This window comes from Branchiostoma floridae, chromosome 4 (genome assembly GCF_000003815.2).
Source record: "Branchiostoma floridae strain S238N-H82 chromosome 4, Bfl_VNyyK, whole genome shotgun sequence".
In the NCBI taxonomy this organism is placed as follows: Eukaryota; Metazoa; Chordata; class Leptocardii; order Amphioxiformes; family Branchiostomatidae; genus Branchiostoma; species Branchiostoma floridae.
The window spans coordinates 8,126,803-8,146,693 of record NC_049982.1 but is presented as its reverse complement, the minus strand read 5'-3'; the positions used below and the strand labels follow the sequence as shown (position 1 = coordinate 8,146,693).

The following is a 19,891-nucleotide window of genomic DNA, read 5'->3' as shown; positions in this document are numbered from 1 at the left end:
ATACACACACACTGAGTCGCAAAAACACAACACAATACTCTTCGTACAGAAGAGAGCAAGTGTACGTACATAGTAGTACGAAACAGAATGTGGAAATAAATCTGAACCGAAGACTAAAGGTCTCGCATTTGTTACTGAATGATGATGACGTAATTACTGTAAACATTAACCAACTTAAAGAACGTTTCCCTCGCGTCCGTGAACCGAAGACTATTGGTCTCGCATTTGTGTTAACTGAATGATGATGACGTAGCCACTGTAAACATGGCATTGAGCAAATATTTTCCTCTTGTGACCTTTGGACTCGCTTGGTACGATCATGGAAGGCTATTTCTTGAAGCTACGCGAAGGCAAGCTTTGATGGAGGACTGTTCCCTGGGTCCTGGATGAGACTTGCTGTAGGACACATGGACCCACAAGGTGAGGAGGGTGGTGTGAAGTCATCCGTGGTGTCTTCGTTTGAACTGACCAGTTTTCAGGTGTTGGTATCCTCCGTTCTCTCACTTTCATGGGCCTGGGCTATTGTGTTACAACGTAGCATTCTGAAGTTGTTACCGGTCGTATTAGCACTGTTTTCGTTAGTGGATGTGGACAAACCGATGTTCCCATACGCCTGTTTCAGGGTTAGATTTAGCGGGTGTCGGAACAAAGAGGTGTAACAAGCCACCCTTACCATCCGCCGGGTTACACATATCCTTCACTTAAAAAAAACACGGTGTCTCTAGTTCAGCACGATCCAGGTATGCAGGGGTTGTTATATTACGCAGTAGCACATTATACTGAGGGATGTTGCGTTGAAGATGTTTAGGGTGGTGTGACATGGAGGATACATAGTAATAGAGGCCATACCTCAGCATTGATTGTGCGTTGACAATCTCAGGTTCAGTCTTGGTGTCACCGATGCCCCCCTCCCCACAAACACAATGTGGTCGAGATTGTCCGAGGAAGAGCATTATGCCCAAGGTCCAAACTCTAGTATGGGAAAGATGTGATGTGTCAATTATGTCTATTTCAAATTAATGATACGGAAAATCATTATGTCGGTAAGACATAACAGAGGCCAGCTCTAACGTTCAGCCTGCAGTTAGTCCTGTGTTGCATTGGTACATACATGTATGTTGTACCATGTCAAGGTCATAACGTTACCAGGCACAGAGCGCCTTCATGTGACAAAAATAGCACGCGAAAAACGAACGACATGAGCACATCACTGTTGCTAGGTTATTATCGCGCGGTTGCCAACAATGTAAACAGCAAAGCCTTTAGTCTTTTAACATTGGAGGTTGGGGTTTAAGACTGTTATCACATAATGGAGGGTCATAATTTCACAGCCACACTCTTCTAAAACGTAATCACATAGTGACTTGTACATTTATATATAAATATTATTATGGCATCCCTTAACTGGTATGCTTCTACGTTGCGTTATATTTGGACAGTGCCTAATTTACCGTCCAGAAATGTGCTAAAATCGGCCCACAATGGGCCCACTAAAAGGTGATGAAGATTCGATCAGTGCATGTGTGAGTGAAGAGTGAGTCACACAGTCTTTTATAGCTGCGATAATCTTTACCCACATGCTCTTTTTTTGCAGACTTGACTAATACAAAAGAACGTTATCTCAGCCTCGTTCAGTATTCCAATGGCGTGAAAGTATTAGATATAAATGTCCTTTGACGTGTTTTTTCTTAACTGTTACTTTTATATATTTTTTCGTAGATTGCATCACTCCCATCACCCTGGTGTCCTACTGTGATGACGACAGACAATGGGTGGCCGGAGAACTGACGTGTCGCCTTGAAGAAGAAGAGAAGACAGTCGTTAAGGTCAAAGACAGGGACTACGATGTCGGGATATCGCAGATCGAGTCCTTCTGTGAGTGGTTACCCGAGTGTACCAACATCGTTCTCGTGTTGTCGCGAGGCTACTTGGAGAGCGGCTTGTGCCGGCGGGAACTAGAACTGTCCCTCGCCTCCAGTAAGAGACTGATCGCCGTTCTACTGGAGGATTGCGCTCTACCCGCTGGCGTACAGGGCCGGGTGTGTCTCGAATATCGACAGGATAAACTGTTTTGGCCAAGACTCCTGGCTGCAACCAGTCAGAAGAATGATAAAGGTATAAGCACCCATGTAAATGTGAATATACAGATGAAATTCTATTATCAATTGTTATTCTGTTCCCGATTTCTCCTCTGTCAAAACAATACATTGACATTGACTAGGGAGGTACTCCAGGAAACTGTTTGTTTGCCAAGTTGTTTGTTTTAATTTATCTCGGTCGGCTAAATTGGCATTTTGACCTTCCACTGTTTTCTTATTAATGAATTAAGAATGAATGGAGCCATAACGAATGTTGATAGATGGGCATTAAAGAACTCTAAATCTGATTTTTTGGGGGGCCAAATTGATGACGTCATCATTTTCATTACCTCTGATATCATTTTTTCTATGACAAAATACAGCACTTTGGTACATACCACTGTAATGAAACTTCGTTTTTCGTTGCATAATGATGCAAGCTACAAACGTAGTGTTGCGCAAACTGATATCTACTAACGATCTGTAGTTATTAAGAATTAATTTTTCTTATTTAGATGAAAACAAACAATTTCTAATTACTACAGATCATTAGTAGATATCAATTTGCGCAACACTACGTTTGTAGCTTGCATCATTATGTAACGAAAAACGAAGTTTCATTACAGTGGTGTGTACCAAAGTGTTGTATTTTGTCATAGAAAAAATGATATCAGAGGTAATAAAAATGATGACGTCATCAATTCGGCCCCCAAAAAATCAGATCTAGAATTCTCTAATGCCCATCTATCAACATTCGTTACGGCTCCATTCTTTCTTAATTTATAAATAAGAAAACTGTGGAAGGTCAAAATGCCAATTTAGCCGACCGAGATACCTTAACTTACAATAATTAATCTGGTCTCCGCTATAAATCTAAAGCACAATATACTCGCAGTTTCAGGTCACCGGACCCCCACACAACCGGCGCAGAGAATACTGCTCCCGAAGCTGCCATCCAGGTGTTTCGGCAGGGATGCCGCTATCGCCGAGGTGACAACGCTTATTGCTGCATCCACAAGAGAGCTGTCAGTGGAGTCTCTCATCCGCCAGACTGGGGACAACGTTGTGGGGATCTGGGGAATGGGAGGAGCTGGCAAAACGGTCCTAGCGCTGATGGTGGCCCAAAAACTGGAAAAGAGTAGACAGGTAGGAAGATTGCTGTTTTCCTTGCACGTCAAAACAGATGACAAAAGACCGTATTCCACACAGTACTCATGTATCATCAAGGATAGCCCTTCACATGTTGCCCTACTGAGCCATTCTCATGGTGAACATGTATTTAGTGCAGCGATGGTGTGTTTCACAGTATGGTATATTTCACATTTCACTAGTATATATACAAAATCTAAACATTTCTCTACTGTTCTCCAGGTTTTCTGGGTCACCATGGGGGAACAGAGACCACGCGTCCTTGAGAATCTCGCCCTTCTCGCCAGCGGCATGGCCAACACACCCAGGTCCTTCAGCAACATCAGCGACGCAGTAAGCGATATTTTTCAGCAAACTCAGTATAAAGATGACCTGATCGTCCTGGACGACGTTTGGAACTTGAACGAAGCACAGGTCATCACCGAGGCCGTGTCGGGCACGTGTCAAGTACTGGTCATCACCAGAAACAAAGATGTACTCGTCAGTCTCAAAGTACGCCATCTCTTCGAGCTGAAACCGCTGACAAAATCCGACGCGGAGAAATTCGTGTTCAATGCGGCTGGCTTCTCGGATGCATCTGACCATAGGGACCAGGAACTGTCACGGTCGGTACAGCGGATACTTAAGGCCTGTCAGTGCAATCCATTGGCCCTTTCTGTTGTCGCGTCCTCTGTAACAAAACCCGAGAATGTGCAGCAGTGGATCGACACAGCAGATGAGCTGGATAAGGTCGGAATAGATGCTTTAGGTGGGGATAAAGAAAGAATCGTCGAGGCGTCCATTGATGTCAGCTACAGGGCGCTTTCCTCCAACATCGACCAGAAACGGTTCGTCATGTGCGGCATTTTCCCAGAAGACACAGACATTCCGGAGGAAACGCTGGTCCTACTTTGGTGCTACCCAGATTCAACTTGCCAGCAGCTCGAAGCTGCTGGAGATGCAGATTTATCTCTTCTGCAGCTTAGGGCCAAAAGGACTGCCTGTCGTCTCTATCATCGGTCACTCTTGACGACAGGAACAAACGAAAATAGCTACCGGATTCACAGGATCGTTAGAGATTATGCGAGAAACAGGCTTAGAAAACAGGCGTCTACGCACAGAAAACTACTCAAGGCTTACAAATCTGAGTACCTCAGTAAACAGAGGGAGTACCCTAATGACGGATATTTCTTTCACTACGTGATGTACCACATGAGCTGCGCTTGTCTTCATGACGAGATGGCATCACTGCTGACTGACTTTCGGTGGCTTAAAAGGAAGCTTGAGAAGACAGACATAGCCTCGCTGTTATCAGACTTCTCTCAGGTTGTCCAACCAAGCCATTTCGTTGATCAGGTATGCAAGGCTCTCCACTTGTCGGGACACGTGCTGTCTACAGACAAGTCACAGTTAGGTGGCCAGCTGCTCGGCAGGTTGTCAGATTCACCCGAGGAGGCGGTGAGAGGGTTGGTGGAGCAGGTGCGGCGGAACGACAGCGAGAGGGACATATCTGTGTTGCACCCTTGCCAATCGTGTCTGGTCGCCCCAGGTGGACCCATTGTGAAGACATACGACAGACACACGGACGCTGTGCTGTGCATCGCCGTCACCTCTGACCGCACCAAGCGAGTCTTCACCGGATCCGCAGACTTCACTATCAGGGCGTGGGAACTGGAATCACTGAGGGATCTCGGCATACTGCGTGGGCATTGCAGCCATGTGTACGCCATGGCTCTGTCTAGAGATGACCGTCGGCTGGCCTCGGCTTCTTATGACACGACCGTCAAAATCTGGGATGCTGACAAGTTGGAAAATCTCTGGACTTTGACATCACATAGTGATAAAGTCAATGCTGTCGCGTTCGTCGATGATGGTAAAAGAGTCGTTTCAGGATCAAGTGACAAAACAGTTAGGGTTTGGGATCTCACCTCTACGTCGACGTCAAAGGTGTTGACAGGTCACACTGGACAGGTGCGAGCTTTGTGCGCCTTTCACCGCAGCAACAACGTGGCGTCTGGTTCGAGTGACAACACCATCAGGATATGGAACATGCGCAACTTTAGCTCTTCCAAATTGACAGGGCACGACGGCATTGTCTTCAGCCTAGCCATAACAAATGACGACAAGTACTTGGTATCGGCCTCAGGTGACCGATCAGTTGGGGTGTGGGGCACGAACAGGCGCGAGCTGATACATAAACTGCACGGCCACACAAACTCCGTGTACTCTGTCACATTGTCACCGGACGATACCAGAATTGTGTCAGGAGGGGGAATGGACGATGATACCATCAGGATTTGGAGTCTCGGAGAGGGGAAGCAGGTGTGTGTGTACAGAGGACACAGCGACAGCATACGGTGCGTCAGAGTGGTGAAGTCGGCACAGGGTGCGCTGTTACTCTCCGGGTCTTTGGACACCACTTGCAGACTCTGGCGTATGGAAGGAAGCTTACAGGAAGTACATCGATTGCCAGGACACGACCTCGCCACCTACGCTGTAGCCATTAGTGTGAATGGGAGCCGAGCGGTGTCGGGGTCCCGGAACGGCGAACTGAGGGCTTGGAATGCTCGTACAGGGGAACTCGTTGCCATCCGTACAAGTGCCCACTCTAGGTCAATTCGCGCAGTGGCGGTGGCTCAGGACGGAAACACCTTTGTTTCCGGCTCCAAGGATCGGCAGGTGAAAGTTTGGTCCTTGCTACCGCAACCAGACAAACCTGGAACCTTCAGACTTATCCGGAAGCACGTCCTCACTTGTCACGGGGGAACGGTCCAAGCTGTTGCCATTTCTAAAGACTCGAAGCTCGCTGCGTCAGGGGGATGGGACGGAATTGTTGTTGTCTGGAACATTCAAACAGCGGAGGTTGTACAGACGTTCCGTCATGTGAGTTACGGTGTCATGTCTGTTGCTTTTTCGGGGGATGACACCATATTAGCTTGCTCGAGGGACAACATATCCTGTGAATGGAGCTTGGTGGGTACAACAGTGACACGTCCCACTTCAACAGTCCATGGGCCTGAAGCAAGGTGGCTGTCTTATCCAGCTCTAGTACTTCCTCATCAGAAGAAGATCGTAAGCGGCTGCCCCGAGGAAGGGCGGTACCGTGTTTGGGACGAGACGGGGAGGGAGTCCCGGGGCTACTGCGGCCATCCTGACGGCGCTGTCATCACGGCGTTGGCGGTAGACCATAAATATGATCTCCTCCTGTCGGCATCAACAGGTGGCACTATCACGACCGTAAGTCTTTGTGGGGACAGTCAAGCCATCCACTACGTCAGTAACGTCGAAGAATCTGCTAGTTACGTCAGTGCAATACTATTCACACGGCATGAGGACGGGGTATCATTCCTGACCGGAGATACAGAGGGAGCTGTTCGGTTCTGGCATTGCAACAGAAGTCGCGCTCCTGTCGGGGAAATGGCTGTTATTAACATCGGAAAAACGCCGGGGAGGATAACATGTTTTTGTGACGTAGGAGACAGCAGTGTGTTGTCGGGTAGCGCTGGCGGGTTCCTCGCTGTCTGGGATATCCGCAAGGCATCTCGACAAACCGAGTGTTGGGGAGCACACACAGGGGATGTGACCTCGGTAGTAGCCACCACGCTAGAGCACGAACCTGTCGTTCTCAGCTCATCCCTGGATCACACCGTAAAGATATGGTCTGTGAATGCCACTACGCGGTATGGAAGACCACTGAGAACCATACTCGTACCAGATTCCTGTCCAGCTCCCACCCATTTGTCAGTAACATCAGGTGGATCCTACGTCGTCACCGGCTCTGCTGACAACAAGCTTCGTGCGTATGACGTGAACAATGGAGCACTACTCAGAGAGTACACGTCCGAATTTTACGGCGTCAACTGTGTGGGCTTCACGGGTGACGACGGCGAACTCATGTGCAGCTACAACGGCAGCTACCTCGAAGCCTGGAACTTCAACACTGCGGAAAGCTCGACACTTAAACAGGACTTCTGTTCGCGAGGGTTCGGGACGTGGTGCCACTTCTCGGCCATCGCTGGGGACAGCGCAACAGTCGTGACTGGAAATTCTCTCAACAAACTGATCATCTGGGACCGCATGAGCGGCTCTGTACTGAGTGAGCAGGAGCCTCTAGGTCCGTACCAAGCAGAAGTCACCAGGAGCCAACAGGATGTCACTTGCGTGACAGTGACGTCAGACGGACGCCTGGTGGTTTCCGGATCGGCAGACAAGTCTGTCAGGGTCTGGTGCGTCAAGCGGGAGAAGTTCTTCCAGCTTTGTCGGTTTACATTCGAGCATCAACCTCTCGCGGTGGCCGTGGCGAAAGACGGGAAAATATGCGTGGGGTTGAGAAATGGACAAGTGTGCTTTCTACAACTGAAAAATCCATCAAGTCCTTTAAAATAACGTTTACAGTCTGGTGACTCTCGTTAAGTACGGTGTCAAACGGCCATGAATTATGGCAACGTACCCTCTACCGATTATCGTGCACTCCAATCGATCATTCACTTTGGATCCTTTGGTCCATGAACTCATGTCGAGGCGTATTGTACATAAGCCGGTTCTCATGAGCGACAGGAAACAACCCTGCCAAATGATGTTAACCTTAACGACTGACGTGTCAAAAATGTTTCTCTTTGAGTATGCAAATAAGGTCCTCAGTTGCAAAAATTCTATCATCAGTTGATAGTCTTCTCCACCCAAATGGTACAAGTTGTTCAAAGTATGGAAATATTTATATCTCAGCCAAGAAGGCTCTTGTAGTATTACATCATTTATATAAATGTGACAATTATTTGACTATGTATATTGTCTTTTCTTAACTTAAAGAATATGAACGTCCGATATTACTCTTTATTTCAATAATAAATTATCAAATACTCCTGTCATGAAACGCAGCGAATCTATAAAATGATGTCATTAATTGGTATCTACTTAAGTTAATCATTTCTTCACCTATCTGCCTACCAAAAATCATGACGATCCGTTGACTCGTGCTGCATCACGAAAGATAGCCGCTAGGAGGTCCATGATCGAGCCCGACCTTCGTTTTTCCTACACATATACACATATCTAAATCTATATCTGAGACGGATCCAACAATGACTCCTTGAGTTATGCTGTTCACAAAGACGCAAGTTAACACAATATCCAAACAACCAAAGAAACAAACAAAACTACAGCACCGAAAATATAACTTTCTTGGAGAAGTTGAATATGCCACACTAGACTAAACTTTGGTAACGTTATCAATACCATACCTAACGCCACCTACATCAGGCATGTCTGTGGTGCAGGTGTGCCAGACCCACATTGTGCGTCCACTCCAATAACTGCATTATCCACATAAGAACGAAATAGAAGAGGCAGTACAATTATCATGCACTAAAAGTAGTACATAATTGTGAACGATTGTATCATGAATTGTTCATTTATATACCCTGTAGATTACAGCTTAAGCCACAGCAAGTAAACTTTATGGATGACATCAGCTCGCTAATCAATTTTTGCATGATTTCAGAGAAAAAATCAAGAAATTTTCTTCTATGGAGATGGTCAACATGACGAGAAATAACCAAAATGAGAAAATATCATAGTTATGTTCTAGCCTAACGGTTGCACTTGTATGAGTGAAACTAACAAGGTAACCATGACTTAAGCTGTAGAAGTGAAATTAGTCAGACAGTTGTGGAGCTGGCACCAATATGGAAGCCACGAGTGTAGTTGCCAACTTGGTAACTAAGTGACACTACACTAGTGTCACCTTTACTACACCAGTGCACGGGTTAAATACAGGATTGAATGCCTTTTTGGCTGTGATACTGTGTTTTATTGCTTTAGTTCTTGTTACAATGTTTATGGTGTCTATTTTGATAATTTAGCAGTATTTTACCCACCTTTTTTTCGCCCTACCTCGCTATTTTTGCAGTCTGCAGAGGATGTCATTCATAAAATTTATTTGCTGTGGCCTTACATATAACACCACTTACGGTACCACCCCTCCCCCTCCCGAATCATGATTTACACTGGGGGTGCTTCATTGGAGTTCTCTTCAGACGCATTATTTCAGGGTCATCGACTGATATATGTGACCTGATGGCGTACTAGTAATTATTTTAGAGAACATGACTCTGACTGAACATGACTGAAAAAAATCTGAAATAGACTTTACACATGAGAATCATCCAAGCCTGTATAAGTGCTGTATATCCATCATCACGTACACGAAGCAGATCATGGGAACAAATATTTTCTGCCTGGTCCTCGCCTTAATGACAATATCTCTCAATCTAGCCCTTGGCTTTTTTGTAGTCTTCAGCAATTTTCCGCTAGACTGATTCTGTTATTTTGGACAGTCGTTTCCTCGTAGGTTTGATTGAACTAAGAATACTTTGCTGTTCAGTTTTACAAGGTTTGTTTGAAATGGTGTGAGCAAATATTCAGTGAACTCTTGTAGCGATCTGCTGACTAGAAATGCAGTAGAATGCAGCTGACAAATCCTGAGAAAGTGACATGTCAGCCATTATGTGCCACTGTGTTCATTCAACCGAGTGGAAAAAGTTCACATGTGAATGCTTACAGGGGCAGTGGAGTGATACTTTTCATCAATGTAGTAAAACGTCTTGTGTAGTTTGGTGTCGTTTATATAATACTTTTCGTTCCCGAAAGCTGCCCGGCTGGGCCCCGGTTTGGAAATGTGACGTAGGCCTTTGCCTGCGTCATCGTTACGTTGTCTCAGAGAAAAGGCGTGCAGTTTTCTGCAAAACCGCCAGGTGATGGGCGTAGTTTAAATCGTTTAGTGAAAGGTTTGACGCTATACCAACCAATCAGATTACATGTCATCGACATTCAATCACTGGGGATTCTTATATCCTACTAGCTCTACGCACTTTTTTTAGTCGGTGGAGTGGGACAATTGTGGACTACACTGCCATATCGTCCTCGGTCCGGCAGAAAGTTGTCTACAGTGAGATATCTGAGGGTTTGGCGGTTCCGTCTCGTCGTATCCTCGCAATGAGCTCAGAGAAGCTGCTTAACGTAAGCGAAGTTACCGGCCGGGCCCGCCGAGACCGACCCGCGGCCCGACCGGTGACGGTGGCCGTGGCGGCCGGGGCGGGGGTGCTGGTGGTGGCGGCCCTCGTCTTCCTCGCTCACGAGGTCAAATATGTCCGAGAGAACGCAAGTCACCTGCAAGATCAACTAGCGAAGGCAAATGACCAGATCCTGGCGCTGAAGGATCGTACCTTGGCCATGGAGATCAAACAAGAAACCGCTGCGAGAGACAAGGAGGAAGTGTCCTCGCACAAGGAGGAAATGACGGCCCTGAAAATCCACCTGTCGTCCCTGCAGAATCAACTAGACAGCGAACGTGCGGAGTTGCAGAAGGAGAAAGTTGACGGGGCGTCTCTGAGGGAGAGACTGGCTGTGCTGGAAACCAAGTTCCAACTCGGTGTCGAAAACGAACAACAACCAACCTACGGAACCTCTCATGAGGTAAGGGGGCAACATATTTTTTCTTATTCAATAACACTCCCCGCCTTTCCTGCTAACGCTCCCGACTCATCACATTACAGGAAAGTTTCGTAAAAAGTTATTCGCCATTTCCATATTCAATTTTGCCTGTTATGGCCAGGGAAGGGTGTTCAATACAGCAGATTGAAAATTCAACTACGAAACAAACATTTTCGGGAAAGCGCAGAATGTTTTCCCTTTGTACATGTTAAGCTGCCATGTATATATCATGCACATAAACACCGCGAATAATTGGGCAGGTTGGGTCACCCGCACTGACAGGTAACTTGCCTCGGGCAAAAACTCAACATGTCTGGTCTTTCAACTTTAGATAGCTGTAAGTAACGACCCTTTCAGAGGTTAAGGGTGAAGCAGTAAACAGCGTTTATGTGCGCGGCGATGATGTAGAATTGTTGGGGGCTTGTTTGTATAAAATGTCTGAAAGTAGTATAATGATAATATACGTAAACACGTACGTACATTAGTAGTGCTATGATTATTACTATGAGAGGCAAGGCCGACGGAGACATGTCGAATTAGGGAGGAGAAAAGGAGCAGAATCTTATCTCAGAAACGTAACGTGATTAATTTGGACATACGGAAAGAAGATTGAAGCATACATGATATAATAGGGTGTGATCTTCCATGTTGAATGAAGTGATCAGAAGACAAAAATTCAAAACACTTGAGAATCAGCGGCAAAATTTCCGCGGAGCTCTGGTTGGATGAAATCCTGACTGGGCTAAAACGAAATGGCCATCACAAATTGATCTAATGGACGTACTTTAAGTATGATTTATCTATCTATTGAACCGAGAAGTGCGGATGCGGAGTAAAATTTTAAGCATTTTACAACAGGAGACTGACCCCGATGTGAAACCGAGTGAAGTTGGTGATGACGTCAAGCTTGGTGATCACAGCGCCCCCTTGCGGCGGTCTAAGAGAGCGGCCAACACCATCACAACACCCTACGGCTCAGGTGGGCAAGCATGGGTTCTTTCCACTAATCGATTAACGAAATTGATTTTTTAAACATAAAGATCACTTGAACTTTGCCATTGTTTTTAAGAGGACAACAACTCTTTACTACTGCAATGGTGCGCATGCGCAGGATGAGTTCTTAATGTTGTTACTCGTCGACAAATGTCATTATCTTGTGTAGTTTGTCCTTGAGGTGTTTGTAACTTATAACGATCTTTACACTAACGGTTGCTACTGCCACACCATCATGTATCCTTTAAATGTAACTATGAACCTCACTGCAACTGCCGCAGGTCCCTTCCGGGGTCCCGAGGGACCGGCCGGACGAGACGGGCGGGACGGCCGTGATGGTGTTGCCGGGCCTCCCGGTCCTCCTGGTCCTGCTGGCGGATGCTGCGGGATTTGTGAACGAGGTAACTATGAAACAGGTTAGTTACCTTCGCCAAGAGGGTTATGTTTTCAGCTGTGCCATGATGTGTTGTGTGCCTGTATACACAGCATAATTCGAGAAGCTGTGAAGAGTGAAAACCCCTGAGACATAAATGGAATAGCCCAGGCTAGGGGTCAGATACCTCATGGTATGGAAAGGGATCTACTCAAATTATACACACATTCTCCTTCTACAACTTCCCTTCTTCTTTGAGACAAGCCTCCCTTCTTCTTTGAGTACTGAGTCTTGGGATCTCAAAATACCCGTAGGACTCACACTATTTTGGTAATACACGAATAAGACTAAAAATTTTGCTGTATACATGTATTTGTCGGAAGGAATTACCACAATGTCAATGAACCTATAGATACTGTACATTAATCTCCAAGCAGATCTTGCGGTGGTTTAAGACAGTAACATGAGCTGGGCAAGGAGTTTAGCCGGCAGAGGAGTTTTACTCCACCGCAACTCCAAAGATGCCATCATCGTTGTGATTTCGAGCGTGCTGCCCGGACTACGTCCAACCAAGGACGTCCAACCAGACTTTACGATCACCCATAGTGTCCTCAACCTGCGACTTGGCATCCCGAGGAAAGTATTTGACCGAAAATAAAGCTTTGACAAAGATATGTCTTTTCTGTCAAATACAGCAACTTATTTGCAAAAGACAACCTTTCCGGCTCCACAAAGCGTCGGTAACTACGCCAAGCTGGGAACAACATGGTCTCAGAACTTAAGAAGTTTTACTTTATGTCTGCAAATGCGTAGCGACATGAGTTCCAACAGTGCAGCAGGTTTGGTCAGCTATGCTGTACAACAACATCACAATGAGATACTCATCCTCAAAAACGGAGCGGGCGGATTCTTAGTAAGTTGACAATCACAAACCTCTGTTATCTAACTCGCCACTCTGATGATCTTTAATTTCTCAATACTTAACTTACAAACACATGGTAAATTTCCCAAGATAACAGTCAATGCCCTTGGAATGTATTTTTCAGTTGTTCGTACAAGGTAATCAGGCTGCCGTTGGTGTCTTGCCTGTTTGGGATGGTGAGAGGCATGCAGTATGTGCCACCTGGCGCAGCACCAACGGAGCCTGGCAGGTCTACATTGACGGCGCTCTTCAGGCTTCCGGCTCGGGGCTGAGCGTAGGAGGGGCAGTGCGCAGTGGTGGAACATGGATCCTTGCACAAGATCAAGACAGAGTCGGGGGAGGGTTCCAGCCGGATCAAGCGTTCATCGGAGAACTGTCACAGGTGAACCTTTGGGACCGCGTGCTGACTCCAGCTGAGATAGGGACAGACTGGTCAGTCTTCTGTGGTCATCATGGCAACGTGATTGACTGGGCAACCACTAACATCAATGTTTTTGGACTGGCCACTATGTATCAATATCGCTGCAGTTAGTACTGTACCCAACTTATTACATTAGCCAAGAAGGTTACGTTTTCAGTTGCGCCAGGGTGTAGTAGCTATGCTGTGCGTCTGTATGTATGTCAACATCTTAACTCGAGAAGCTGTGAATGAATCTTTATCTGATATTTGGTAGGCAGATAGCAGGTGTAAAAAGTTTGTGCACAACCAAACTTGAGAAGCAGTGAATGGTTCCACATAATATTTAATGGATGGGTAGGGGTAGCAAAAAGGAAGGTCAAGTTAGATATAGATGGGTCGCTTATTATCAAAACGCTTATTTGATTTACTGAGAGGAATTGATTATGTCGCTTTTAAATTTTTTTTAAGGAGTACTAACATTAGTAACAATCTTAAATGATATTGTAAATGTTGTTGATGCCATGCCAATCTGGATACCCTGAGCTGTGTTTTTCAAATACAGTAAATGACATGTGTACCTCCAACAAGCGCAAAGCAATTCAATCTTCATATCTAATAACATGTCTAACATTACCTTAACATCACCTTTTCAGTTCAGATCTATTTCATTAGACACTTGCTGACAAGTTTCCTTTGCTGTATGATATTGTTCATAATCAACAAGCTTTTTATCACTTCGTCTTGGAAAGGAACTATTTCCATATACCTTTTGGTTGGTAACAGGATACCTTTGCTGTACAATTGACAAGACTGTACTCTATGGTCCTTTAGTTTGTTTTGGCGTGCTCTTCTGTAAACAATGGAGCATTTCTATCAGTCATTTTATGATTGTTCCGAGATGACTTTATCGGGATGTACAAAAAGTACGAGAGTATTTCTATCTATGTTATTTTGTCGGCAACGTTACGTCAAAGTCGATGTTCTACACAATAAAAAAATCTTCAGCACGTACATCTAATGTCTCATGCTTGGCTGGAACTATCTGTGTGTAATCATCCCAAAGTTGCTCACCAAATCTTGAGGACAGGGTTAGTGCAGAGAGGCAGTGTTGGGATGTTTGGTTAAGGGCCGAAGCACCTCCTAATGCTGACCGGATAGGAACGAAAATTTAGGAACGAAGGAGGAATTATGATACGTCGCCTGCGCCGTCATATTGAAGATGTGTCAAGTAATTGTCTCAGAGAAAAGGTGTGCAGTTTTCTGTAAAGCCGCCAGGAGACGTGGATAGCTTACGTCGTTTAGTAAAAAGTTTTACGTAACACCAACCAACTAATCAGATGTCATGCATGAATGAATGCATGAATGATGCCAATGGTGTTCTAACCAATGACCTTCGACCACTGGTATCCCTCATATTAGCTGCGCATATCGGTATCCGACACTGCCATTTTGTCCTCGGTCGTCTAGAAAATTGTCTACAATCTTGGTAACGCCAAGTCACATTCTCGCAATGAGCTCGGAGAAGCTGCTTAACGTAAGCGAAGTTGCCGGCCGGGTCCGCCGAGACCGACCCGGCGCGGCCCGACCGGTGACGGTGGCCGTGGCGGCCGGGGCGGGGGTACTGGTGGTGGCGGCCCTCGTCTTCCTCGCTCACGAAGTCAATCATGTGCGAGAGAAGTCCTCTCAAGAAGTGTCTCAACTGAAAGATCAGATCCTGACGCTGAAGGATCGTACCTTGGCCATGGAGATCAAGCAGGACGCCGCTCAGTGTACTGGAGACAAGGAGGAAGTGACGGCCCTGAAAATCCAACTGTCGTCTCTGAAGACGGAGTTACAGAAGGAGAAAGCTGACGGGACGTCTCTGAGGGAGAGACTGGCTGTACTGGAAACCAAGTTTCAACTTGGAGTCGATAGTGAGCAAGAACCAACCTACAGAACCTCTCATGGGGTAAAATATCAACCGTAACCTTGAATTTTTAGTATATGTGTTTATTGTTTGTATCACTGACTGCATGATTGTAATGCATGGATAATTTCTTTCCCACGGCATTTGGAAGTTAAGTAAAGGTGAACATTATTACACACAGATCATGCAAATCAGAACCTCATTCATCGAGGTCAAGATTCGAGTCCATAACACTGAGGAGGTCACACGGCGAAACATGTTGGTTGTGTTTTGGTTCGAATAAAGTTCCTATACGGGGAACATGCTGCTCCAGTGCCTTTTCTGAAGATTTGGCGTAAGTGTGAACGGTTGGCTTGAGGTTGCCATTCCCCACATACTTCGCATGGATAATTGGTTGTTATGATCATGTAAGGGAGTTTAATACAGCAGATTCAGTCTACAATGTTGTGACTCATAATCCTTATATATGTCAGCCTCCAATCAGCTTGGAGAATTTTACATGACCTCCATCTCACTTTCTGAGACATTTATGATAGCAGAGGAAGCAATATACATACCACGTTCATAACTGCAATTGTCTCAGATTCTGAAAAACAGGATTTAATAACAAGGTCTGCACACATTTCATGCGCGTGAACATCGTGGATAATAGGGGATAGTTGGGTCACCGATCGCGACGCCTGATGGCAGGTAACCTGCCTCGGGCAAAAACTCGACATGTCTGGTTTTTCTACTTTAGATATCTGTAAGCAACGACTCATTCAGAGGTCAAGGGATAGACGAGGTGAAGCGGTAAAAAGTGTTGATTTGTGCGCCGATGGTGTGGAATTGTAGGGGGCTTGTTTGTATAGAATATCTGAAACTAGCATAAAGATAATAAGCATACGTTTTATGCAATGTTATGGTTATTAGATCTACCATGAGTAGGAAAGTCGAATGAGACATGTAGCCTGGTATCCAGTCGTATCATAATTATAGCTCCCGAGTCTCTCCTGTATTTGCGGAGCTGTAATACGGTGGATACCAGGCTAGAATAGAGAGGACAGAAGAGACTCGGGAGCTATAACATGGCTGGATACCAGTCTATCGAGGCATGGCGACTAAGGGAGAAAAAGTGCAAAATGATTAACGTGATTCCAGAAATGTACCTAAATAGCATGTGATTAATTTGGACAAACAGAAAGAAGAATGAGGCATACCCGATACTTTTATTGGCTGATAATAAGGAAGAATGATGTGATTTTTCACACTGATCAGAAGACAATAATTCAAATTCGCAGCACTTGATGGTCATAATGAGAAGCTGTGGCAAGATTCCCACAGAGCTCTGATTGAATAAAATCCTGACTGGTGGCCATCGCATGGTGATCTGAAGGGCGTAGTTAAAGTGTCATTTCTGAAATCGAAAGGTTCGGATACGGAATGATAAAATTTTGAACATTTTACAAAAGGAGAGTGACACCAATGTGAAACCGAGTCAACTTTAGATAGCTGTCAGCAGCAAACAGTTTGGGTATTGCGGTGATGGTGTGGAATTGTAAGAGAACCTGTTTGCATAAACTGTCTGATCGCAAAATTTTAAGCATTTTACAACAGGATACTGACACCGATGTGAAACCGGCGAGTCAAGTTGGTGATGACGTCAAGCTTGGAGATCACAGCGCCCCCATGTGGCGGTCTAAGAGATCGGTCAACACCATCACAACACCCTACGGCTTAGGTGGGTGAATTCTTTCCTATCTTTGTATGGACCAGCAACAGATAGACGTTGGTCAGCGAATACATTACGCGTAAATGTTTTTAGAAACAATAGTCACTTGTCGGTTGCATTTTCAAGAAAAAGTTTATGCCAGATTGGAATTATGAAGAAAAGTGTCCTTATCTTTATTCTCGACTAACACTTATATTATAGTGCATTTTGTCCCTGATGTATCTCTAAGGGTGCGATCACGTTTTTCTTTAAAAGTAACTATAAACCTCACTGCATCTGCACAGATCCCTTCCGGGGTCCCAAAGGACCGGCCGGACGAGACGGGCGGGACGGCCGTGATGGTGTTCCTGGGCCGCCCGGTCCTCCGTGCGGATGTGGGGGGTGTAGGGAGCCGTCCTGCGAACAGGTAGGGCATTTTTATACTATAGTTATAGATTTTCATATTCTTGGACATTGGGCTGAATCATCTTATATTTATTGTGACATGTTGTCATTTTTAGTTCCTAAATCCAACAAACCATGTATTCCAATAGCCTCTTTCACCGGCGCCTCTAGGGCCTTGGGGAAAGTTGTCGATTCGCGATTTTTATCCGGGAATACGACGGGAAAGGAAAAATGCCGAGAGAGGAATATATACCGGGGGCTTGTACCGGTCCTAGTATTATAATGCTATACTTTGTTTTCGCGTACCCTTATTTTTTTTTAAACAGCACATTCATGACCATCATTGGGGGAAATGCAGTTGTTGTTTGCAGCAATCAGTAGTTCCCTCTGACATGTTTGTATATGTTCAATATTTGAAGAAAGAAAGGTAACAGCTCATTACAAATTTTTCTAGGGTCCGCCTGGACCAGTCGGCCCGCCTGGATCAGAGGGTCAACCTGGACCTGAGGGCTCGCCTGGACCACAGGGCTCGCCTGGATCAGAGGGTCCACCTGGACCACAGGGCTCGCCTGGACCAGAGGGTCCGCCTGGAGCACAGGGCACGCCTGGACCAGAGGGTCCACCTGGACCAGACGGCCCGCCTGGATCAGAAGGTCAGCCTGGACAAGGGGGCTCGCCTGGATCAGAAGGTCCGCCTGGACCAGAGGGGCCTCCTGGACCACCTGGAGCAGTAAATGGTAAGTTACGCGTATGTGACCATGTGTCATATATAGCATCTACAAACTGCGACATCCTTTCTACTTTAAAATTTGTTATTACCTCATTATACAGGTGCTCACATGTAGAAAACTGGAGTAGGTAGTCAAAATCACTTCCAGTACATATGATATGACTTTAAACGTCTATGCCGCTCAGACAACCACAACTACCGTGATATACTGGCACAGAGCATCTGTACAGCGGCCACCGACCAACGATCATTCATCTTCGCCATCCGTCGGGATTGCAGACCTAATATCGGGGACGGTCTGACGTGCAATGACATTTGCACGTCCCGTCAAGCGGCCATGATAGCATCTGTCAACCAGGGAAGGTTTGTGCTACAATATAATGTTTCCATGGAATGTCGAAATGTTTATTTTTTACAATTACAAAACTACCAGGTTGAGTCCTTTTAAATTTTGTACACGAAATGTGTTTTAAATCGAACGTCTGACATGAATGACACAGTTTGTTCAACGGTTATAAAGTCGTGGTTCTCTGTCACCAAAATCATTGCTGTTGGGTTAAAATTATTCGGTGTGGCGCAAATTCTAATGTTGGGCAAATACTGTATCTACATTTGTATCTGTATGTGTGTGTGTGCACAATATGATATTTAACAGTTAGCAGCATGATTTGCTGATCATGATTTTTTTTCCACAGAACCTCAGATTGCGTTGATGCCGTACATGTGCACGGCAATCGACCTGTCCTTTCACACGACGTCTGGACTGACGCTGGAAAAGTTGGCCTTGCAGCATATCGCTATTTCGGCTATGGCTGTACCTGGAGGGCTAACCACTGCGGACCAAACTACTGTTGCTGTCGCGTTCGCTACTAGTAGCTCTGGCATCTTCCCAAAATTAGAGATTGTCAAGTAAATCTATACAAAACAGTAAGTCGTCTTTTAAAGCCCCCTTCACACGAGAGCAAGAATCACGCGGAATGCCGTCAGAATGTATTTTTTTTCTATTCCTGTCATTTCCTGGCAATTCGTAGTGTGTTCCAGAAATTCTCACTGCGTTCCAGCTATTTGTGCCCGTTCTCTTGGCTGGCCCGACAGATTTTGACATGTTAAAAACTGTCGAGATACATTTGAAGTGGAGAGATATCGAATGTCATTCAAGGTATATTCTAAGTGTATTCTAACTATTCTAACTGCAGTATGACCGCATTCTACGGCATTCCAACATTATTCGAAACATTCTTATCTCATTCGATGGAGAACCGAAATGGCAAGCCACTTCGAATCCTGTTAGAATGTGGCCAAAAGAATATCTGGAATGCAGTGAGAATTTCTAGAATACACTACGAATTCCCAGGAATAGAAAAGAATTTTCATTCTGACGGCATTTGGGCTCATTCCTTCTCGTGTGAAGGGGATATAAGGTCCATTTGGAATTCCCACCCGAATGACCCCGAATGTGGCAGGAATTTTGCAAATACTTCATTCCGACTGGTTCTGCTTGATCCCTGTTAATTCGGTTTCAGTGTGAAGGCCCTATAAAGCTAGATATAGATCTATTCTGAATCTACTTTTGTTTCAAAATATTACTCCTTCATTAGACACTAGTTTCAGACACGTTTCCTTTGCTGTGTGCAACTATTCATAATCAAGATGCTTTTCATCACCTCAACTTGGAAAGAAACTAGAACAATTTATTGTTAATTTGTGAACAGGAAAACTATGCTGTACAATTGACAATGCAGTATTCTGTGGTCCTTAAGTTTGTTGGTGGTCTT

The 19,891-nt window shown here is 45.3% G+C and overlaps 3 protein-coding genes across 3 annotated transcripts; all 3 read left to right on the top strand.

The window, feature by feature from the left end:
* The first annotated feature begins 407 nt into the window (after window positions 1-407).
* Window positions 408-7,930, top strand: LOC118413184 (uncharacterized WD repeat-containing protein alr2800-like). The gene is made up of 4 exons (XM_035816395.1): window positions 408-420; window positions 1,720-2,115; window positions 2,974-3,224; window positions 3,450-7,930. The coding sequence occupies exons 1-4, from the start codon at window positions 408-410 to the stop codon at window positions 7,590-7,592; spliced, it is 4,803 nt and encodes a 1,600-aa protein (XP_035672288.1). The 3' UTR covers window positions 7,593-7,930.
* Window positions 7,931-10,043: 2,113 nt separating this feature from the next.
* LOC118412782 (pentraxin-4-like) lies at window positions 10,044-14,392 on the top strand. The gene is made up of 5 exons (XM_035815800.1): window positions 10,044-10,679; window positions 11,556-11,676; window positions 11,972-12,106; window positions 12,759-12,976; window positions 13,110-14,392. The coding sequence occupies exons 1-5, from the start codon at window positions 10,200-10,202 to the stop codon at window positions 13,515-13,517; spliced, it is 1,362 nt and encodes a 453-aa protein (XP_035671693.1). The 5' UTR covers window positions 10,044-10,199; the 3' UTR covers window positions 13,518-14,392.
* A 402-nt stretch (window positions 14,393-14,794) lies between these two features.
* On the top strand, window positions 14,795-19,381 carry LOC118413826 (collectin-12-like). Its single transcript, XM_035817383.1, has 6 exons — window positions 14,795-15,333; window positions 16,888-17,011; window positions 17,287-17,408; window positions 17,841-18,123; window positions 18,302-18,479; window positions 18,812-19,381. The coding sequence occupies exons 1-6, from the start codon at window positions 14,896-14,898 to the stop codon at window positions 18,987-18,989; spliced, it is 1,323 nt and encodes a 440-aa protein (XP_035673276.1). The 5' UTR covers window positions 14,795-14,895; the 3' UTR covers window positions 18,990-19,381.
* Window positions 19,382-19,891: the final 510 nt, after the last annotated feature.